The following is a 21,856-nucleotide window of genomic DNA, read 5'->3' as shown; positions in this document are numbered from 1 at the left end:
ACTAAGTAACAAGTATTTGTGAAAAATGAATATTCACCTCCTTCACTCACCTATATTCCCGCCAATCCGTCTGTGCCATCGTGAGTGATTCAGTCAGACTGCTATATTACTGCCTGAGGATCCTGAATCACTGACGCTGGCACAGAGGGGTGGGTGGGATTATGTGTAGGGGAAGGGGGTGAATATTTATTTTCCATTAACTGGTGGCACAATCACTGACGACAATAAAAAAAATAAGATATCCCCTGAAAATAAGCCCTAGCGCATCTTTTGGAGCCACAGATAATGTAAGACCCTGTGTTATTTTTGGAAAAACATACAATCAGGGGGCTGAATACAAATGCACGTTACAATTTTCAGATTAATATTTTTAAAATATTTTTGAAACCATTTATCATTTCCTTTACAGTTCAAATGCTTGTACTTGGTGTCTGTATCACATAAAATCCCAAGAAAATGCATTTAAGTTTGTGAGTGTAATGTGTGAAAATGTGGAAAAGTTCACGGGGTATGAATACTTTTTCAAGGCGCTATATGTTGCAAGTGCATTCTCTGTAGGGCTGAGGCTACAGCACAGTGTAGTGGGACGGGCAACACTCACTATGTGCAGCTGCGGCAACACAGCCTCGTGTAAGTGAATGTAGTTGCGCTATGATGGCTGGAGTACCGCGATCGCATAAGTCAATTCGTAAAAAGTCAGAACCAGTTGGATATTATGTGTCCTGCTTACTGCAATAACCTAAAGGTCCCAATGAGATCTGACTTGGCTGCATTACATGGCTCAGAGCCATCTTTGGCTGCGTGACCTTTGTAGCAGCCAAAGTCACCATCAGGCCCCATCCTACTCCTCACAACAACAAGCTTTAGAAAAACTGATGAGGTCAGTTCTGGTGGTAAATAGACAACAATGTTAAAAGCGTACCCTGTTTCCCTGAAAATAAGCCCTACCCCAAACATAAGCTCTAGTTACGTACCATTCTATAATAGTATCCTAAAATAGGGCTTGGGCCACCTTTTCAGGATATGTAACTTTTTGGTGTACGTTGCCCCGCTGTGTTGCTGTAAGCCCCGGCAGTTTATAGTCAATGGATGTTTAATGGAAAATGAATATTCACATCTAAACCTCACCCACCCCTCCACCGGCATCAGTGATTTGAACATGCATTAATGGAAAATGAATATTCATCCCCTTCCCCCGCCCATATTCCTACCCACCCCTCCACCGGCGTCAGTGACTTGAACGTGCATTATTGGCAAATGAATATTCAGCTCCTTCCCCCACTCATATTCCCACCCACCCCTCTTCTGGCGACAGTGTATGTAATGTGTGTTAATGGCAAATGAATATTCACCCCCATCCCCCGCCCATATTCCCGCACACCCCTCTGTGCCGGCATCAGTGGTTTGATCGTGTGTTAATGGCCAATGAATATTCACCCCCATCTCCCACCCATATTCCCGCCCACCCCTCTGTGGCAGCGACAGTAATTTGAACGTGTATTAATGGAAAATAAATATTCACAACCTTCCGTGGCCCATATTCCCGCCCACCCCTCTATGCCAGCATCTGTGATTTGAATGTGTATTAATGGAAAGTGAATATTCACCCCCATCCCCCACGCATATTCCTGCGCACCCTTCCCTCTGTGCCAGCCACAGTGATTGTAATGTGTGTTAGTGTTAATTGCAAATGTACAGTATATCCACCTCTCGGTGGCGGTGTCACAGAGGGCTGGGAGGTATCATGGGCAGTAGAAGGGGGTGAATGTTAATTTCCATTAACACACGTTTCATTTACTGATGCCAGCGCAGAGGGGTGAGCAGGTGTAGGGAGTGAATATTCATTTTTCATTAATGGGCTACACAATCACTGATGCCAATATAAAATGTAAGACATCCCCTGAAAATAAGTCCTAGCACATCTTTTGTAGCCAAAAATAATATATGACCCCGTCTTATTTTTGGGTATCATTAGAAATTATGGTCATTACCCGCAAAGCGTCTTCTGGGCATAAATCCTTTGTGCTGCAGAACTTATATACCAATGATCCATAGGCAAGATGAGCCACTTTCCGGAGTAAAGGACGATGTTCAGACTTCACAACCTCCAATAAAGACTGGAACAGATAAAAACGGCATTATGGGACATCTACTGGAAAAGCAATGAGAGATGAGAGCGAGGAAAAATATTATCATGAAATCATCCTAAAAGAAGATAAGTTATGACATATTTAATACTGTGATAAATAAGCATTGTCACAGCCCAAAATGACCCATCAACTGAAGAAGATGGACAGGACTATGGCTACTTAGATGGGAAAGAGGCTAGCTGCGGGATGACCTGATTATTGGCAGCAAATATTCAAATGCTGCTAAAATCCATCCTGCTCAACACAAGACAAGCTGCCCGTACACTGAGGTATCAGGTCACACAGCCTATGAATGTCTACAGAGGAGGAAAACATTTTTTCCATTGTATTTTGAGAGTTATAGTTTTTGGGTTTTTTTCACTTTCTTGCTAAGTTTGAGGATGGGACATTAACTTTTACTAGTGTGATTACTGGTTTAATGTATTGCAATATATTATACCTGTCTCTGTTACACTGACAGAACGCCTGTTAGACCATGCTCCTGGCATGGTCTAACAGGCATGCCGTTGCCAGCTAACCCAGTGGTTTTCATTTGACCTTGGGTTATCAAGCTACCATCCAACCCCCATAATCACATCGCTTGAGACCCGATCGGGTGGGAGAAAGAGCGCAGTCCCTCTCACAGCCTCCTAAATACTGCGGTCACTATTGAATGCGGTATTTAGGGGGTTAAACAGGCAGGGGCAGCACAAGGGCCATTCATGGCTGTGACAGCTAGAGCTCAGCTATCACTTATGCCATGCTCCGGATGGTGATCATGCAGGCACAGCTCCTGTGCCCGCGCGGTCGCCCTGATGTATGATTACATCGTGAACCCCCTAGTTGACCACAATGTAAAATTAAGACAAATGTCATAAAGGGGTTAGAGAGGAGTCGGACTTTTCACCAAATATTTAATGTCGAAATGGACACACAATATATTAGCGGCTGCAGAGCGGAATAAAACTTGTCTATTTTGCCTCTTCATTGTGGAAATAACAGCAACAACATAACTTGGCACCTAATGAGTTATTGGGGATTATCAGAAAGATTTCACTGGGGGCGTGTCCTTCTCCTTTTATGATGCTGACCAATCCAAAGCAGGAAAGAAGAAAACGCCACCACAAAAGCTCAGAGCAGGATTTTCAGCATGTGAGATGTAATGGTTCAGTCCTGATCTCCTGGTCTAACCTCCTGCATGATTATAAAGCACAGATGACTAATAACCTTCAGATAAGGTCCCTGTGTATGTGTGTGTGGTGGGGACAGCTGAGTTTAACCGTGCCATATTACAAACTCTCCTCTTCTCATAGCCCTGTCACCTCTGCTGTACTGTCCCTCTCCTCACATTGCCCTTCAGAGATGTGTCTGTAGTCACACTTATTCCTGCTTTTCCTTGAGCAACTTGAAATCGCTTTGTGAGCAATTTTTCACACATGATTATGACACAATGCTCTGATCTCCCTGCAGAGGGAGTACTACTTGCTTGAGCACAGGGGCATAAGTGTGAGGGAGGGGCAGTGAAGCAGAGGTGACTGTGCTATGTGAGGAGAGCTGATATAAAAGTTAGTAATATGACACAGCTAAACTCAGCCACTGACTCATGCAGGAGGTTAGACCAGGAGACCAGAACTGTCTGGCATTATATGTCTCACACACACTGAGAAACCTGCTCTAAGCTATGGAATGGGTGTGTTTTTCTTCTTCCAGACTGTTGCCGCCTGCTTATGATTGGTCAGCATCGTACAGGGAGAAGAAGTACACACCCCCAGTGAAAAGTCTGATAACTCGTTTGGTGCCGAATCTTTGCATGTTAATATCTCCGCAATAAAGAGGTGAAATCTTAAAAAGAAAAAAAACAAAAAATACTCCATGTTTAGCCCTTACTACATTGGGTGTCCAGTGATGTTTGCATGTATGGCTTGTGACTTCATGAATTGTTGGATGTCATCACTGCAGGACCGGCAGGGACCCCGGGAGCAATATCACTGCTGATTCAATGGGTAAGGATGCGTTTTTCACTCTTTGTTCTTAGCCAATTCTTGGATAACCCTTTAATGCTATCAGATTTGCAGACACAAACTTTGGCGCTGATCCGTGCCGGTCCCCGCAATAGTCACGCACCCTGCCTCCATGGTAAGTTGTCTTACACTGGAAGGACCAGGATGCTGTGTAGTGGGGTAAACACGCAATTCTTCATCTTTAGTGTGAAGACTTGACAACTGCTCCGACCTCATTTTTGGATCGGAACGACACAGTTGTCACTTGTGCGGTGTCTCCCGGGGCATCTGCATTGCAGTTTATTGCAGCTGTGTTTATTCTGCAGAAGGAGAAGCAATTTTACCATTTAATTGACCCCGTTCCATCATTTTATCTTCTGTCAGTGACGCTATAATTCAGCCGCGGGAAGAAAGCAGAGAGAACTGCAAAGTGTGACTTTCAAGAGTTCCATTTAGATGAACTATGACATGATGTTCAGTACCTTCGCTTCTGCTATGGCTTCCCGATCCGCTTTAATTAAATGTAAAGCCAGCGGTACAGCCTGTGCGGCTTCAAACTCACTCACTTCTCCCAGCTTCACCTTTAAAAACCTTAGTGACAAATGATTACCGATGGAAGGAACAGCATCTAAGAACCATCGCCTGGAAACAAAAGACAAAGAATATCACACTGAAAAAATAGAGTAAAATCCCTTACAATGCACCTGGATGTGACCGCACCGGTGCCGGATTATCCCACATTCCGGATTATTACTCCACGTAACAACAGCCAACCTTCAAAGTCAATAAGATCCCGGTAATCAGAGTCATTTCCCAGTTACATCTCTTTTTAGTCTTTGCTTTTGTTTTTTTTACATTCCATGTTTTATTTAATTTGAACGGATTGCCTCAAAAAATTCAATTGGTAAAAATAAGGAATTGTTGCAAATTTTGCTTCTTTTAAATATTCTCTCTGTTCTCAAGAATGGTGGATTACCAATGTATGTAAAGCACGGTGGAATTAATAGCACTATATAAATGAATACAATTATTATTATTTTATTATTATTTTATTTAATAGTTTACAGTGCCTTGTGAAAGTATTCGGCCCACTTGAATTTTTCAAACTTTTCCTACATTTCAGGCTTCAAACATAAAGATAAAAAAAAATTAATTTATGGTGAAGAATCAACAAGTGGGACACAATTGTGAAGTTGGACGGAATGTATTGCTTATTTTAAACTTTTTAAAAAATTACCGTAATAAACTGAAAATTGGGGCGTGCAATATTATTCATCCCCTTTACTTTCAGTGCAGCAAACTCACTCCAGAAGTTCATTGAGGATCTCTCAATGATCCAATGTTGTCCTAAATGACTGATGATGATAAATATAATCCCCTGTGTGTAATCAAGTCTCCGTATAAATGCAGCTGCTCTGTGATAGTCTCAGTGTTCTGTTTAAAGCACAGAGAGCATCATGAAGACCAAGGAACACAACAGGCAGGTCTGTGATACTGTTGTGGAGAAGTTTAAAGCCGGATTTGGCTACAAAAAGATTTTCACAACTTTAAACATGCCAAGGAGCACTGTTGAAGCGATCATATTGAAACGGAAGCAGTATCGTACCATTACAAATCTACCAAGACCCGGCCGTCCATCCAAACTATCATCTCAAACAAGGAGAAGACTGATCAGAGATGCAGCCAAGAGGTCCATGATCACTCTGGATGAACTGCAGAGATCTACAGCTGAGGTGGGAGAGTCTGTCCATAGGACAACAATCAGTCGTACACTGCACAAATCTGGCCTTTATGGAAGAGTGGCAAGGAGAAAGCCATTTCTCAAAGATATCCATAAAAAGTGTTGTTTAAAGTTTGCCACAAGCCACCTGGGAGACACCAAACATGTGGAAGAAGGTGCTCTGGTCAGATTAAACTAAAATTGAACTTTTTGGGCACAATGCCAAATGATATGTTTGGCATAAAAGCAACACATCTCATCACCCTCAACACACCATCCCCACTGTCAAACATGGTGGTGGCAGCATCATGGTTTGGGCATGCTTTTATTCAGCAGGGACAGGGAAGATGGTTAAAATGATGGGAAGATGGATGGAGCCAAATATAGGACCATTCTTGAAGAAAACCTGTTGGAGTCTGCAAAAGACCTGAGACTGGGACGGAGATTTGTCTTCCAACAAGACAATGATCCAAAACATAAAGCAAAATTTACAATGGAATGGTTCACAAATAAACGTATCCAGGTGTTAGAATGGCCAAGTCACAGTCCAGACCTGAACCCAATCGAGAATCTATGGAAAGAGCTGAAAACTGCTGTTCACAAACGCCTCCATCCAACCTCACTCAGCTCCAGCTGTTTACAAAGGAAGAATGGGCGAGAATTTCAGTCTCTCGATGTGCAAAACTGATAGAGACATACCCCAAGCGACTGCAGCTGTAATCGCAGCAAAAGGGGGCGCTACAAAGTATTAACTTAAAGGGGACGAATAATATTGCACGCCCCAATTTTCAGTTATTTATTTTTTATAAAAGTTTAAAATAAGCAATAAATTTAGTTAAACTTCACAATTGTGTCCCACTTGTTGTTGATTCTTCACCATAAAATTAACATTATTATACTTATGTTTGAAGCCTGAAATGTGGGGAAAGGTTGAAAAATTCAAAGGGGCTGAATACTTTCGCAGGGCACTGTATAGCTTGTTGGTAAGATTTCTGACCACCTCTGCAGTCTGCAATCACAGGGCTCCGCTTTAGGCTGTGTTCACATGTCCTGAAATCTTCTGTTATCAGATCCATTAGATCCGTTAGAGATCAATTTGCAAAAAAATTCTGCAAACACAACTTTTTTGTCCGTTGTTAAAGGGAACCAAACATCAGGATTTTCGTGTATAAGCTGCAGCCAGTGCAGTACTGGCACTATCATGCACAGTGTGTACATACCATCAGGGGGCAGCTCGGGTGTTTAGGCAGTGAATTACAACTTTATAAAGTTTGAAATTTCGTGCACTTTTTGATTGACGTGTGCACCTCTGCAGATAATGTCCGGGCGTGTTATGCAGGAGTTCCCCGCCCCCCCACCAGCCTGTTCCTCCCTCTCTCCTGATGTCCGGGCGGGTTATGCACGTGTTCCCCGCCCCCCCGCGCCGCCTGTTCCTCCCTCCCTCTGGCTGTATGTAAATATCTAATCTTCAGAAACATGGCGCCGGAGTGGGCCTCTGCGCATAGCGCTTAATCCCGGCGCCATGTTTCTGAAGCCCCCGCATTACACAACTTGGTGTCTGAGAGGGCGGCGCCACAGCGATGTCACACCGGCTGGTGTGTTGGCCCGGTGTCCTGGGGCGGCACGATACAGGAGCAGCAGGTCAGCTGTTCTGTCCTGTTCTAATTGCGCGCGCTCCCGCGGTCACAACGGGCTGTGAAGAAACGAGGGCGCATGCGCCGCCCTCTCAGACACCAAGTTGTGTAATGCGGGGGCTTCAGAAACATGGCGCCGGAGATAAGCGCTATGCGCAGAGGCCCACTCCGGCGCCATGTTTCTGAAGATTAGATATTTACATACAGCCAGAGGGAGGGAGGGAGGAACAGGCGGCGCGGGAGGGGCGGGGAACACGTGCATAACCCGCCCGGACATCAGGAGAGAGGGAGGAACAGGCTGGTGGGGGGGCGGGGAACTCCTGCATAACCCGCCCGGACATTATCTGCAGAGGTGCACACGTCAATCAAAAATTGCACGAAATTTCAAACTTTATACCGTTGTATTTCACTGCCTAAACACCCGAGCTGCCCCCTGATGGTATGTACACACTGTGCATGATAGTGCCAGTACTGCACTGGCTGCACCTTATACACGAAAATCCTGATGTTTGGTTCCCTTTAAATAATGGAAGTCGGCCGGATCTATTTTTAACATGTGGCATCTATGGACAATGGATCCGATAACAGATTGCTATTTATCGTCCATTTGTAATGGATCCGTTAAGAAAATAACAAATTCGTTACAAATGCAAGTAGATGGCTAAATAGCAATCAGTTACCGGATCCGTTGTCCATAGTCTTCCATGTTAAAAAATGGATCCCTCAGAAATCAGTTTCCCAACGGATCTGTTCTAACGGATGATTACAGGACATGTCAACTTAGCCGTAGGCCCTGTACACACGGTGCAGTTTTTGACGCGTTTTTGGTGCAGTTTGTTGTCCTAAACTGCATGCATTTCCTTCCCCAGCAAAGTCTATGAGAATTCAGAAAGACTGTGCGCGCGTTGCTTCTTTTTTCCTTGCAGTTTTGGTTGTAGAAAAAAGCGGCAGCATGTCAATTATTTCTGCGTTTTTGACCTGCGTTTTTCCATTGAATATAGTGAAAAGTTGTATGGCCAAAACGTGGCAAAAACGTATGTGGTTTTTTATGCATTATACGGCCAAAGGTACGTTTTTCTGCCAGAGGGTGCGTTTTTCACTGAAGAAACAAAGCTGAAGCGTGTGCACATAGCCTTAAGCTGTTTTTTTCCTAGCTAATAATGAGGTGTGTATTACATGTAACTTTGCTATTTGCAACAATTTAACTGACCCTTCTTTTATTAAGTGGCCACCTCTGGTGATGGCTTATTTCCCATTAGAAAAAGGATCAGGCATGTAAAAATACAACATGCCCAATCCTTCTTTCCTCCAACACCTACTATATAGTTAAAGAGTTAAAGTATTTTATGAGATAGAGACAGAGAACCTGATTCCAATTATGTGTCACTTATTAGCCTGTGTTTTGCTGTTTCAGTAAAATCAGTGTTTTATCAGAAGGAGATTATCACTACAGGACTAGATGTCTCGTGCTCCTGGTGCTACCATATCCCCAACACTGATTTAGCAGGTTCTGTAAATATACAATGTACATAGAAAGCCATCAATAAGTCATGTGGGAGGGGTTGTACACAACTCAGCATTCTGTACTCTGCTAGATCTACAGCAGAGAAAACTCTGATTCTGTGACAACAGCTGCACCCACTAAACAAAGTGATACATCGCTGAAATCATGCTCTCAGCCCCTACATGATGGAACTCTCAGATTACATAGCAAAAATCTGCTGACAGACCCCTTTTAACCATCCCATGCGTCTTAGACAGACAATCTTGACATTTTTAGTTTAATTTTATAGCAATTATAAACATTTTAGTAAAAACTTTATGGAATCTTTCAAGAACAGATTGATAAAAGACATAGTAGTTGGGAAATTTAAGAAAAATATGATGAGCATTAATGCACAGACATGGCAGAAGATGTTATCCAACACAATGGAGAATATAAAGCCGCCAATTAGGGATGAGCCAATCTGTTTCAATTCAAATTCGCCATTTTTTTGTTTAAACTTGTTTTCCAACAATTTGTAAGCACTGTACTTGCCCCAAAAAAATGCATCCTCTGAGGTCCCCTAGGACTGAATCCAACCCCTTTAAAATGTTTTAACATAAACACAGCCTCAGTAATGTCGCAGTGGCCTCCCCATTTATAGCAATGGGTAACCGGATTGCAGCTGTTCTTCACATGTGATGTCACACACTATCTGTATTTGGAGTTTTATAGCTCCTTTCCAAATCTCTATTCCTGAACTATGAGCTGTGACGTTCTCTCACTATCCAGATTCACCCTATAATGGCTGCTGCATTCCCTGCCTTGGCTTTTATACAGGTTATAATAGTCCTTCCTGATTGGCTGCTCTAGACCATATGATGAGATCACTGCAAGCCATAATGGGATAGTCTGCTGGCTTAAGGTGAACCTTGTCTGGCTGGTGGAACATTCGGCAACGCGTAAATGGTCAATTTTCACAATGAATCACAAATTATTCAAATTTGCTGAATTCTGCAAATTCCTAAAATTTTTTAATGTATTTGATTCACCCATCTCTACTGTCTATAGATGAAAAAAATAGAAGAAAATGGTCTCTTTATTTAAGTAAGATTTGCCCCGAAACAAGAAAAGGTCAAGGGTCAAGGTCATTCGAATGCATGATTCTAATTTATGCAATTTTGGTCATCTAAAATGGAAACAAAATACATCATTAGATATAATAGAAGCAACATCAAGGGTTACAGGTGATGAATAGTAAAATATTCGGGTTTGGATTATTTGTAACAAATTCCAAAGTTCTATTCCAGAATTCGTCACAAATAAGGAACCTAATGCAACTGAATGGGGAACCTGAGAGTTTTTCTGGGAAATCTTCAAGACAAATTCTCGGGTTTCCCAGAGACTTGGCATTAGATTCATTATTCGTGACGAATACTGGAATAGTACTAGATATTCTGTACGAAAAATCCAAGCCCGAATATTTTCCTTTTCGCTCATCACTAGTTGTTACATTTTTTTTTCCTATTATCTTATTATCTATTGAATAAATATCGCTAAAGCCCAAAAACGTTTCTTCAAAGGCCTGGAATATACTGTACAGACTAAAAGTTTGGACACACCTTCTCATTCAAAGAGTTTTCTTTATTTTTATGACTCTGAAAATTGTAGATTCACATTGAAGACATCAAAACTATGAATTAACACATGTGGAATGAAATACTTAACAAAAAAGTGTGAAACAACTGAAAATATGTCTTATATTCTAGGTTCTTCAAAATAGCCACCTTTTGCTTTGATTATTTATAATGCAAACCGGATGGAATAGCATTCCGTTACAAGAATTGAAAAATTGAAGGCATACAGAACCAGCATGGCTACCACAGCATCTTGCAGCGGCGTGCTATTCCATCCGGTTTGCGTTTAGTTGGACCATCATTTATTTTTCAACAGGACAATGACCCCAAACACACCTCCAGGCTGTGTAAGGGCTATTTGACTAGGAAGGAGAGTGATGGGGTGCTACGCCAGATGACCTGGTCTCCACAGTCACCAGACCTGAACCCAATCGAGATGGTTTGGGGTGAGCTGGACCGCAGAGTGAAGGTAAAAGGGCCAACAAGTGCTAAGCATCTCTGGGAACTCCTTCAAGACTGTTGGAGAACCATTTCCGGTGACTACCTCTTGAAGCTCATCAAGAGAATGCCAAGAGCGCACAAAGCAGTAATGAAAGCAAAAGGTGGCTACTGTGGAGAACCTAGAATATAAGACATATTTTCAGTTGTTTCACACTTTTTTGTTAAGTATTTCATTCCACATGTGTTAATTCATAGTTTTGATGCCTTCAATGTGAATCTACAATTTTCAGAGTCATGAAAATAAAGAAAACTCTTTGAATGAGGTGTGTCCAAACTTTTGGTCTGTACTGTAGATTTTAAGAAAATAATCTAAAACATATAATACACGGTTTGGTGTAAACTAAATCAGTCAAGGGGTTATAATAAGATCTTGCTTTTTCCAGAAACAGCGCCACTCCAGTCAACTGGCTGAGCCTGGTATTGCAACTCATGAATGTTTCAGTCTGAGACCTTTATATAAGAGCAGCAACACGTGTTCAAAAGCAGAACTGTACGTTGTGAGATCGGGGAGCTGGACCCATGACCAGGGCACAATATGAGTTTAGGGGCGCGAGCGGTGACCTCAGGGCCAGATCTCGTCTGTGCTGCATCGTCTTGGGAGATGTGAGACTTGCACAGGAAAGTTGGGGCCAAGCTACATTGTGGCTCCACTTTCTAGGGTCCTATAAGATATCTTTAGGGGACAGAATAACTTCTCTTATAAGTGACTTCACAAAATTGGAAAATCTCTAAAGGCTGCTTTACACGAGTCGATATATTGTGCGATGCATCGTTGGGGTCACGGATTTTGTGATGCACTTCCGTCATTCGTAACGACATCTCCTCATGTGACAGCTCCTTGCGAGTCCAACCGATGCCTAATCGTTTGAAATTCGGCCATCGTGTACTCATCGTTTAATTGCATAAAATCGTTCAGTTTAGTCTTAATGAACGACACATTGCAAAGTGTGACACCGTGTAATCGGCCATCCTCGTAGTTGTTTGTGACGTCAGTTAACGTTCAGGGCGTATTTGTGGTTTTAAATAATCACGCCTAATCTAATCGGATTGGTTGTAGCAGATGCGTTTTGATTGGTTATTACTGTTATAAAATACGGAGCTGTAGTCATGATGTGTGAACATTCAGCCTTGGCGTCATGCACAGTGTTTTATAGTGCATTACTCCTAATTTTTCTTACGTTTGTTTGTTCGCTGGATTTTCCGCCCTCACTCCTTGTATACCTTTTTTGTGGTAAGTTGTTATATGCCAATCTTTCCTTTTTGGATCAATATCGACATTAACCAGACCACAAACAACAAACAAGAATGATGCTAAGGACACACGAGGCAACAAAGACAGACGCAGAAGAGAAACTATATATATGGGATCTAACCAATCAACCACATTAGCAGAACTGGATTGAGCAGGTCAGAAGAATTCAGGGCGTGCAACAATCCAGACAACGTCACGGAGGGCTGTATAGTTTGCCTAATTACGCCCATACAAAAGACAGATTGACCAAAGGAAAACATGTGTGAAGCCTTTTGGACGTCCGCCATGGCCAATCAATATATCGATGAGCGCTTTGTGGTCGTTTGACAACACTCAACGTGTGACACATGGACAAATACCTATCAGCGATACAAAAAAAAAAAAAAAAAAGACTTTGCCAAATAAATCGCACGATGGATTGACTCGTGTAAAGCAGCCTTTAGTCTTGATGGATGATCCCACACAAGTCGTGGTGGTCAATAGAAGAACATGGACAAGCCTCTTATCCATTTTACCCCCTGATACAAACGTTCCTCCGGTTACCTGTAGTGACTCCTTCCTGAAAACTGTTTCCATAAGTTCACAATACTTTCATAGTTTAACGTTCGCAAAAGTTTCACCAAGTCCACGAACTTCTGTGGTGAGGCCTTAGATAGTGGTCCCACATCGTGCTGCACCAGATGGTGCAGAAGGTCAGTGATCTGTGAGGAAGAAGGGAAACGTCTAAGATATTACATGGTCATCGTGTATAAGAGCCAACGGCATTGACCACAGTGCAGATACCGTCATTCACATCCATCACACCGATGGATATGGCATTCACCACACTCTGCAGATACCTCCATTCACACCCAACATCACCCCTGATGGATTCGGTATTCACCACTCTCTGGAGATACCGGCATTCACACCCATCACCACCCCCGATGGATATGGCATTCACCACACACTGCAGATACCATCGTTCACACCCATCATCACCCCCGATGGATACCGTATTCACCGCACTCTGCAGATACCATCGTTCACACCCTTCACCCTGATGGATACGGCATTCACCACCCTCTGCAGATACCGTCGTTCACTCCCATCATTACCCCCCAATGCATACCGCATTCACCAGTCACCACGCTCTGTAGATGCCGTCGTTCACACCCAACATCACCCCCGATGGATACGGCATTCACCACGCTCTGCAGATACCATCGTTCATACCCAACATCACCCCTGATGGATATTGCATTCACCGCACTCTGTAGATACCGTCATTCACACCCAACATCACCCCCGATGGATACAACATTTACCACGCTCTGCAGATACCATCGTTCACACCCATCACCATCCCCGATGGATACGGCATTCACCACGCTCTGCAGATACTATAATTCACACCCAACATCACCCCCGATAGATAGGGCATTCACCACTCTCCACAGATACCGTCGTTCACATCCATCATCACCCCTGATGGATACGGCATACACCACGCTCTGTAGATATCGTCGTTCACACCCACCACCACCCCCGATGGATCTGTGCATCAGTTTTCTAGATCTGTTCACTTTTGCACTGTGGGTAAAACCCAATAATCATCTTCATTCTTGCCTAACAATAATGAGTTGACCCTGCTGCCGTGTCCTCGCCCTCCGAACCAGAAAACAGCTGCAATGTCTTATTCCGATTGGAACATGAAAGAGCATTTTCCGATACATTGATATTTTCTGGCCCTTGAAGACAAGTCTACATGATCTCGATGAGCTTCTATCTCCAGTGGGCGCAGGTTACCAGTCACTCCCGTGCCCTGAGGATGCCGTAGGCTAGAAGCCCCTCTGCTACATGTGATGAGCCCATTTGGTAGGCATGTATATGGGGAATGGGACCGATATTACATTGGGAGCTTTTTGTGTCCTCAACCTCTTGGTGAAACAATACTCAGGTGAAATCGATTTTACGTTGTCCGTTCCTTTATTTCAAATTGTGTCTCTGCACTTAGCTGAGCAAACATGGTGGGAAATGCTCCTGGGATAAATGTTAAAGGGAATCTGTCACCACTTTGACCTTTTTACACTGTTAATATGGGCATACAGGTTATAGAATGCTGACAATAGTGTTACCTTTATGTCTCCTATCAGATGCCTTGTTGTGGATAAATCATCTTTTATCACTTTATGTAAATGAGCTCTTCCAGGCTATGGGGCGGATGCTGCCTGGAATATAACTCCGCCTCCAGAGATTATTATAAATAAAAGGGGCGTTACCAGTGTGACACAAGTAACTGACACAGATCAGGAGAAATTAAATTTGTCTTATTTCTGACACATTTTCTGCAGTTCTCTGAGCTCTGCTTCATTGCAGCAATGTTGCAGCCCTGTCTGCCTGCGAGCTAGAGGCTGAAGCGGAGAGGAGACTGCAGAAGTGTCAGTTATAATCACACACAGTTTCCCAGTAGTCTGTTTTCTTTCCCCCTTTTATTTTGTTTTCCTTTGTGCACTTGTAGTGGCACCTTTGTGTATGATTGCTGTATGTACGAGTAGTCTTTTTATCCTGTCCGTATTTGGTTGTGGGGTTTGTGTTTACGGTCCCGCTTCACCCCTCGGGTGGCGATGTGGGAGGGGAATTACATTAGGGCTAGGACAGGAGTCAGGAACACGCTGGTGGCTCAGACCTCATCAGGCTAGGACAGGAGTCAGGAACACGCTGGTGGCTCAGACTTCATCAGGCTAGCACAGGAGTCAGGAACACGCTGGTGGCTCAGACCTCATCAGGCTAGCACAGGAGTCAGGAACACGCTGGTGGCTCAGACCTCATCAGGCTAGGACAGGAGTCAGGAACACGCTAATGGCTCAGACCTCATCAGGCTAGGACAGGAGTCAGGAACACGCTGGTGGCTCAGACCTCATCAGGCTAGCACAGGAGTCAGGAACATGCTGGTGGCTCAGACCTCATTACCATCAAGCCTACCTCTGAGCTGAGGGACAGTACAAGGTACACAGTCTGAGGATCAGGTTAGGTGTCCCGGTCCTGTCATCCGATCCCCGTGATAATTTCATTATTTGTAGTTACTTTGGTTTGGTGTAAATCATTTTCATAGCTATTTTATGGGCATCGTTAATGATCAGGGACACATCTGAGCTTGTTTGAGGCACCTGAGCACAATGTGGCACATGATTAATTCAGATCCACCGACAACACTTTTTAATAATATCACCATTTAATGCCAGAAGCGATGCAACAAGCAGAGTGTCCATGTAATAGTGCCACCCAGTAACAAAGTAATAATACTAACATAATACTGAATGTAAATTTGTGATCTTTGACCCTTTTGGATGGAGATGAAATTTCCTACTGATGAAGGTCTCGGGGCATTTGCCCTTTTTGGCCCCTAATAGTAATTTATAATCATTTTTTGGCAGAGATGATCACTATCTTTCTATCATTATGTTGCGGTACATTTTATTCTTCACAATGATGTCACTTATAGCAGCCACATCAGAGCCCAGACGAGCCACAAGGACACTTTACACAGATGCCAATTATATCTTTTTTTTATGGCTTTCTAAAATGCAGAGTATATGGGAATACAAAGAAGCGTCGGCGTCTCCCGGCAGTCACGTACCTGGATCTCTGTGTTTTTTGTTCTTAACAAGTGAATAGGAGTTTGAATCAGTTTCCTCTCAAAGTGATAGCGCAGTGACTCTTTGGTAATATAGTCATTATTCTCCGGGGTCGAATGAATCTGCTCTTGAACTGCTTGTAACACAAGTCTCTGCCTGCGAACGGTAACAATGATATGAATCATGTACGGTATTATATGGGAATTTGTACACCTTGAATAAAACAAGCTCCTCGGCTGCACAGTGGTGGATTTGCTTCTTTGTTAGAGACTCTGTATTTTCCATTTAAATCTAGGTGCGCGCTTTATTCTTCAGTGCTATCTAGGGCAGGATTTATCCAAAGAGCTCTGCGCAGAATTAATCTTAGATTTTTACTAAACTGGGTTAAAGTAAAGTCTGGCACTCGGATATTTTTGCTTGAATATTGACTTTGTGGTTGGTCTCATTTGCTATTTATTCATGTTCAGCAAAGTGCATAATATTGAAGGGGTATTCCGAATGACAATGGCCGGAGGCGGACGGGAAGAGCTTCCATAATCTCATCCGTCTGTGGCCTAAAAGGTGCACGTCAGGGCTGAGCAAAAAGATTGGCAGAGCCCATTGACGAGATCAGAGCCCGGAGAACCTCCTCATCTCTGCTACCATTCTGTCCCTTCCGATATGATGTCTGGCAGGACATCATTATTGCAGCATGATGTCATTGTAGCGGCATGCCGTCACTGTTACAGCATGACGTTATTTTTGTGGCATGACATCATTGTTGCGGCATGACGTCATTGTTGCAGCATCATGTTATTGTTGCGGCATGATGGCATTGTCGTGGCATGATTTCATTATTGCGGCATGACGTCATTGTTGTGGCATGAAGTCTTTGTTGCGGCATGACGTCATTGTCGCGGCATGACGTCATTGTCGCGGCATGATGTCATTGTTGCAGCATGATATGATTGTTGCAGCATGATGTCATTGTTGCGGCATGACGTCATTGTTGCGGCATGATGTCATTGTTGCGGCATGACGTCATTGCTGCAGCATGATTTAATGGTTGCAGCATGATGTGATTGTTGCGGCATGATGTGATTGTTGCGGCAAGACGTCATTGTTGTGGCATGACATCATTGTAGCAGCATGACGTCATTGTTGTGGTATGAGGTCATTGTTGTGGCATGATGGCATGGTTATGGCATGACTTCATTATTGCGGTATGATGTCATTGTTGTGGCATGACATCATTATTGCGGCATGACGTCATTGTTGTGGCATGACATCATTATTGCGGCATGACGTCATTGTTGCGGCATGAAGTCATTGTTGCAGCATGATGTCACTGTTGCAGCATGACGTCACTGTTGCAGCATGACGTTATTTTTGTGGCATGATGTAATTTTTGTGATATGACATCATTGTTGCGGCATGATGTAATTTTTGCAGCATGATGTCATTGTTGCAGAATGACGTCACTGTTACAGCATGACATCTTTGTTGTAGCATGATGTCATTGTTGTGGCATGACTTCATTGGTGCAGCATGATGTCTTTGTTGCGACATGAAGAAGAAGAGGCGCTTGGAAAGCCCGCAGGCAGGATGAGGGTTCGGGTTGGGCAGTCACGGACTACTGATATGGCAGCTGGATCAGGTATAGTTTGCTTTTTACGTATCATGGACTCAGACCATGTTGCTAAAATGAGAAGGGGCCACCCTTGGTATATTTGGTATACATTTTCCATCCAAGGCCGCCCTCTCTATATTATCTCCCCAGGATAGACAGAAAAAACACCAGAGCCTTCTGTCCTGGATGACATGCCCCAGCACCATAATGGGCAGCCCACTGTGCTTTGGGGGTAACTCTCTTAGTGACCTCCATGGGGAAAATGTAAGTTCAAAACACTTTGACCAGTGACAACAGCTGAAAATTGGGGTTTAGGCAAGCCAGATCCATAATAATTGGATGATCACTAGACATCCGGCTGTCTTCACGATCATCCTAAATATTAGGGTAAAAATGCGTCTTCTATGTCCACAAAAATCAGTACACCTTGGGATCATCATTAAAAGGCTGTAACCATAGCCCCTACCTTGCTTCAAACACCAAGGAGCCATCAATTTCATTAAACGGCGTGAACTGGTGGACTTCCCGCACGTTCGCCTCCAGTAAACGGCCTCCCATCTCCGTACCCTTCACCTTATAATTATAAGTCGCTGCCGCGCGGGAATTTTTGTTTCTCTCAAGGAAAAAGGTGAAAACACAAATGTCATTAAAAAAATAATAAAATTTTGAAAAAAAAAATACATGAAATGTGTCAAATGGAATGACATTGATCCTACCTGCTGACATCTGGCACAAGGGTGGAAATAGGCATTGCCGACGAGCATCTGTGCTCGGTTCTCGCAGTCATTTAGGTCTGTTGATTTGGTAATGAGCAGCTGATTTGCTCTTTGGTCTTCTTGAATCAAGTAGTTGTTATAGCAAAAGCCTCCAATGCCGTTCTGTCATAGGAAAGAATAAATTACATCAATTTCACATTGACCCTCTACATAGAAATGTCCTACTCACCAAAGACGTCGTCTATATACCTGCCCCAGAAGCAATGTCTACACTAAACATATCAGTGTCCAGATATTATCATTCAGATAATTACAGCTTGTTATGATTAATATGGATTAATATTAGATTACTTCAAGGGAATCAGATGTCCTAATCTTCAAATCAACTTATTATGTCCTACATATTTTTAAGAATCCTTGAGAGTTTTTGTTTTTTTTTTTACATTTTTCTGAGCATTATTTATATTTTAGAAAATGATGCAATGTTGCAGTTTTTAATTTGGCCACTGAGTCTCCAATAGACTGACACTTTGTGTTATAGAGAACAATTCTTATCACTCATCTCATCATCACAGGCAGGATAATAATGGCAAATAATATAGATTCGGACAGTTACATTATGCAATATTACAGCTCACCTCTTCCACCTCCTGTTTAATGACTTATAACACCTCTAAATACAGTAGATAACACAGGATCACAATAGGTGATGTTACAGCTCACCCCCTCCTCCTCCAGGACAATGTCTGATAACACCTCTATATACAGTAGATAACACAGGTTCCACCATTCACAATAGGTGATGTCATAGATCACCCCTTGCACACGTCACAGACTGCCACCAACACTATCCCATACAAGTCAATGAGTCCAGTGTAGAGATGAACGATGTGCTACATATGATAGTTGGATTCATCAGTTACCTGAATTCACAAGCAGCGAGTTCGTCATAAAGAGTCACTGCCTCGTGTGTTACAATAAATAATACTAACCATTATAGATACACTACAGTTCAAAAGTTTGGGGTCACCCAGACAATTTTGTCTTTTTCATGAAAAATCACACTTTTATTTATCAAATGAGTTGCATAATGAATAGAAAATATTGTCCAGACAGTGACGAGGTTAGAAATAATGATTTTTACTTGAAATAATAATTTTCTCCTCACACTTTGCTTTCGGCACAGAATGCTCCTTTGCAGCAATTCCAGCTTTGCAGACCTTTGGCATTCTAGCTGTTAATTTGCGGGGGTAATCTGGAGATATTTCCCCCATGCTTCCCCCCTCCCACAAGTTGGATTGGCTTGATGGGCACTGTTTGCGCACCATACGGTCAAGCTGCTCCCACAACAGCTCAATAGGGTTGAGATCTGGTGACGGGGCGGGCCACTCCATTACAGATAGAATACAAGCTGCCTGCTTCTTCCCTGAATAGTTCATGCATAATTTGGAGGAGTGCTTTGGGTCATTGTCCTGTTGTAGGATGAAATTGGCTACAATCAAGCGCTGTCCATAGGGTATTATGGCATGGCAATGCAAAATGGAGTCAAAGCCTTCCTTATTCAAAATCTCTTTTACCTTGTACATATCTCCCACTTTACCAGCACCAAAGCAACCCCAGACCATCACATTATCTCCACCATGCTTGACAGAGGGCGTCAGCCACTCTTCCAGCATCTTTTCAGCAGTTCTGCGTCTCACAAATGTTCTTCTGTGTGATCCAAACACCTCAAACTTTGATTCATCTGTCCATAACACTTTTTTCCAATCTTTCTCTGTCCAATGTCTGTGTTCTTTTGCCCATATTAATCTTTTACTTTTATTAGCCCGTCTCAGATATGGCTTTTTCTTTGCCACTCTGCCCTGAAGACCGGCATTCCGGAGTCGCCTCTTCACTGTAGACGTTGACACTGGCGTTTTGCGATACTATGTAATGAAGCTGCCAGTTGAGGACCTGTGAGGCATCGATTTCTCAAACTAGAGACTCTCATGCACGTGTCTTGTTGCTCAGTTGTGCAGCGCGGCTTCCCACTTCTCTTTCTACTCTGGCTAGAGCCTGTTTGTGCTCTCCTCTGAAGGGAGTAGTACACATCGTTGTAGGAAATCTTCAGTTTCTTGGCAATTTCTCTCATGGAATATCCTTCATTTGTAACAACAACAATAGACTGTTGAGTTTCACATGAAAGTTCTCTTTTTCTGGCCATTTTAAGAGTTTAATGGAACCAACTTATGTAATGCTCCAGATTCTCAACTAGCTCAAAGGAAGGTCAGTTTTATAGCTTCTCTAATCAGAAAAACTGTTTTCAGCTGTGCTAACATACCTGCACAAGGGTTTTCAAGGGATTTCTAAACATCCATTAGCCTTCTAACACAGTTAGCAAACACAATGTACCATTAGAACACTGAAGTGGTGGTTGTTGGAAATGGGCTTCTATACACCTATGTAGATATTGCATTGAAGCTAGAATAGTCAAGCCCAATTAATAGTCACGTGTCAGCTCACAATGTAGATGGTGATGGCTCACCATGTTGCTGGTGAGGGCTCACAATGTAGCTGGTGAGGGCTCACAATGTAGATGGTGAAGGCTCACCATGTAGCAGGTCGCACAGGTTGGCGCAGACTTGCTGTTACAGAGTTGTCCTTTAGCTCTGGAATAGCAATAAAACGACAGACACTTGTATAACACACAAAAGTAATTTGACCTTAATATAAAAGTTGAAAGTCATAGTAAGAAAAAAAATTCACAATAATAAAAAAAAAAAAACAAAAAAAAAACAGATCTAAAATCGCAATAAACCCTAATGTTTACAAATTTGGGCGATGCAGTTTGGGAATTCAAGAGTTAAGAAACTTCCCAGCCAAGGTTATCAGTCTGAATTGACCCTGGCCTCCCTGCAGAATAGCAAACTCTTTATTGTTCATGAAAAAGCAGCACCAGCGGATCATCAGTCTGGACAGGATTGGAGAGTTTAGCCTAAGGCCTGGAAGCCAGAGCCCCTGGCAAGTGCTATTTCAATGGGGCAGTCATCACTGGGCCTCCTCCCGGGAATACAGCACCGATATCCTTGAACACCGGACAGAATATTGAGTCCCTTTTGTCTGAATTTCGAGACTACACAAAGTTGTGGGCTGTTTGCTAATAAACTATTAATACAAAAAGTTTCAGTTTCCGTCAGTTAACTACATGCCCTGGAGTTTCGGGATCTGATGGACCAAGTACCGGACCTCGTCATATTCATTCACAGAGCTGATCATCTGAAGGGTGAATGTAAGGAGGTTTCATGGACTGAGAGTCGTTACTAGTGCAGTAAAGTCATTTCACCTTCATGTAATGGACATAGTATTGCTCGCTCATCACTAGTACATAGCACCCGAGCATGGTAGTGCCCGCTCATCACTAGTTACGACTACCGAGCACATGAGCATGGTAGTGCTCACTAGTTACAAGTACTGATCCCCCGACCAGGGTAGTGCTCGCTCATCACTAGTTACGAGTACAGAGCACCCGAGCATGGTAGTGCTCACTCATCACTAGTTATAAGCACCGAGCCCCCAAGC

At 43.0% G+C, this 21,856-nt stretch overlaps 1 protein-coding gene across 1 annotated transcript in view; it reads right to left on the bottom strand.

Moving 5' to 3' along the window:
* The window catches only part of LOC142249454 (vitellogenin-1-like), a 141,626-nt gene that overhangs the window by 93,684 nt on the left and 26,086 nt on the right, over window positions 1–21,856 (bottom strand). The window contains exons 5-10 of the mRNA XM_075321114.1: window positions 18,299–18,460; window positions 18,049–18,197; window positions 15,976–16,129; window positions 12,900–13,057; window positions 4,612–4,771; window positions 1,992–2,117 (exon numbers count right to left, since the gene is read on the bottom strand). Coding sequence (XP_075177229.1) covers window positions 1,992–2,117; window positions 4,612–4,771; window positions 12,900–13,057; window positions 15,976–16,129; window positions 18,049–18,197; window positions 18,299–18,460 — 909 coding nt within the window. The remainder of the gene's footprint in view (window positions 1–1,991; window positions 2,118–4,611; window positions 4,772–12,899; window positions 13,058–15,975; window positions 16,130–18,048; window positions 18,198–18,298; window positions 18,461–21,856) is intronic.

Source organism: Anomaloglossus baeobatrachus, chromosome 8 (genome assembly GCF_048569485.1).
Source record: "Anomaloglossus baeobatrachus isolate aAnoBae1 chromosome 8, aAnoBae1.hap1, whole genome shotgun sequence".
Taxonomy (NCBI): Eukaryota; Metazoa; Chordata; class Amphibia; order Anura; family Aromobatidae; genus Anomaloglossus; species Anomaloglossus baeobatrachus.
Note: the sequence above shows the minus strand (reverse complement) of the source record. Positions and strands in the feature narration are given on the sequence as shown.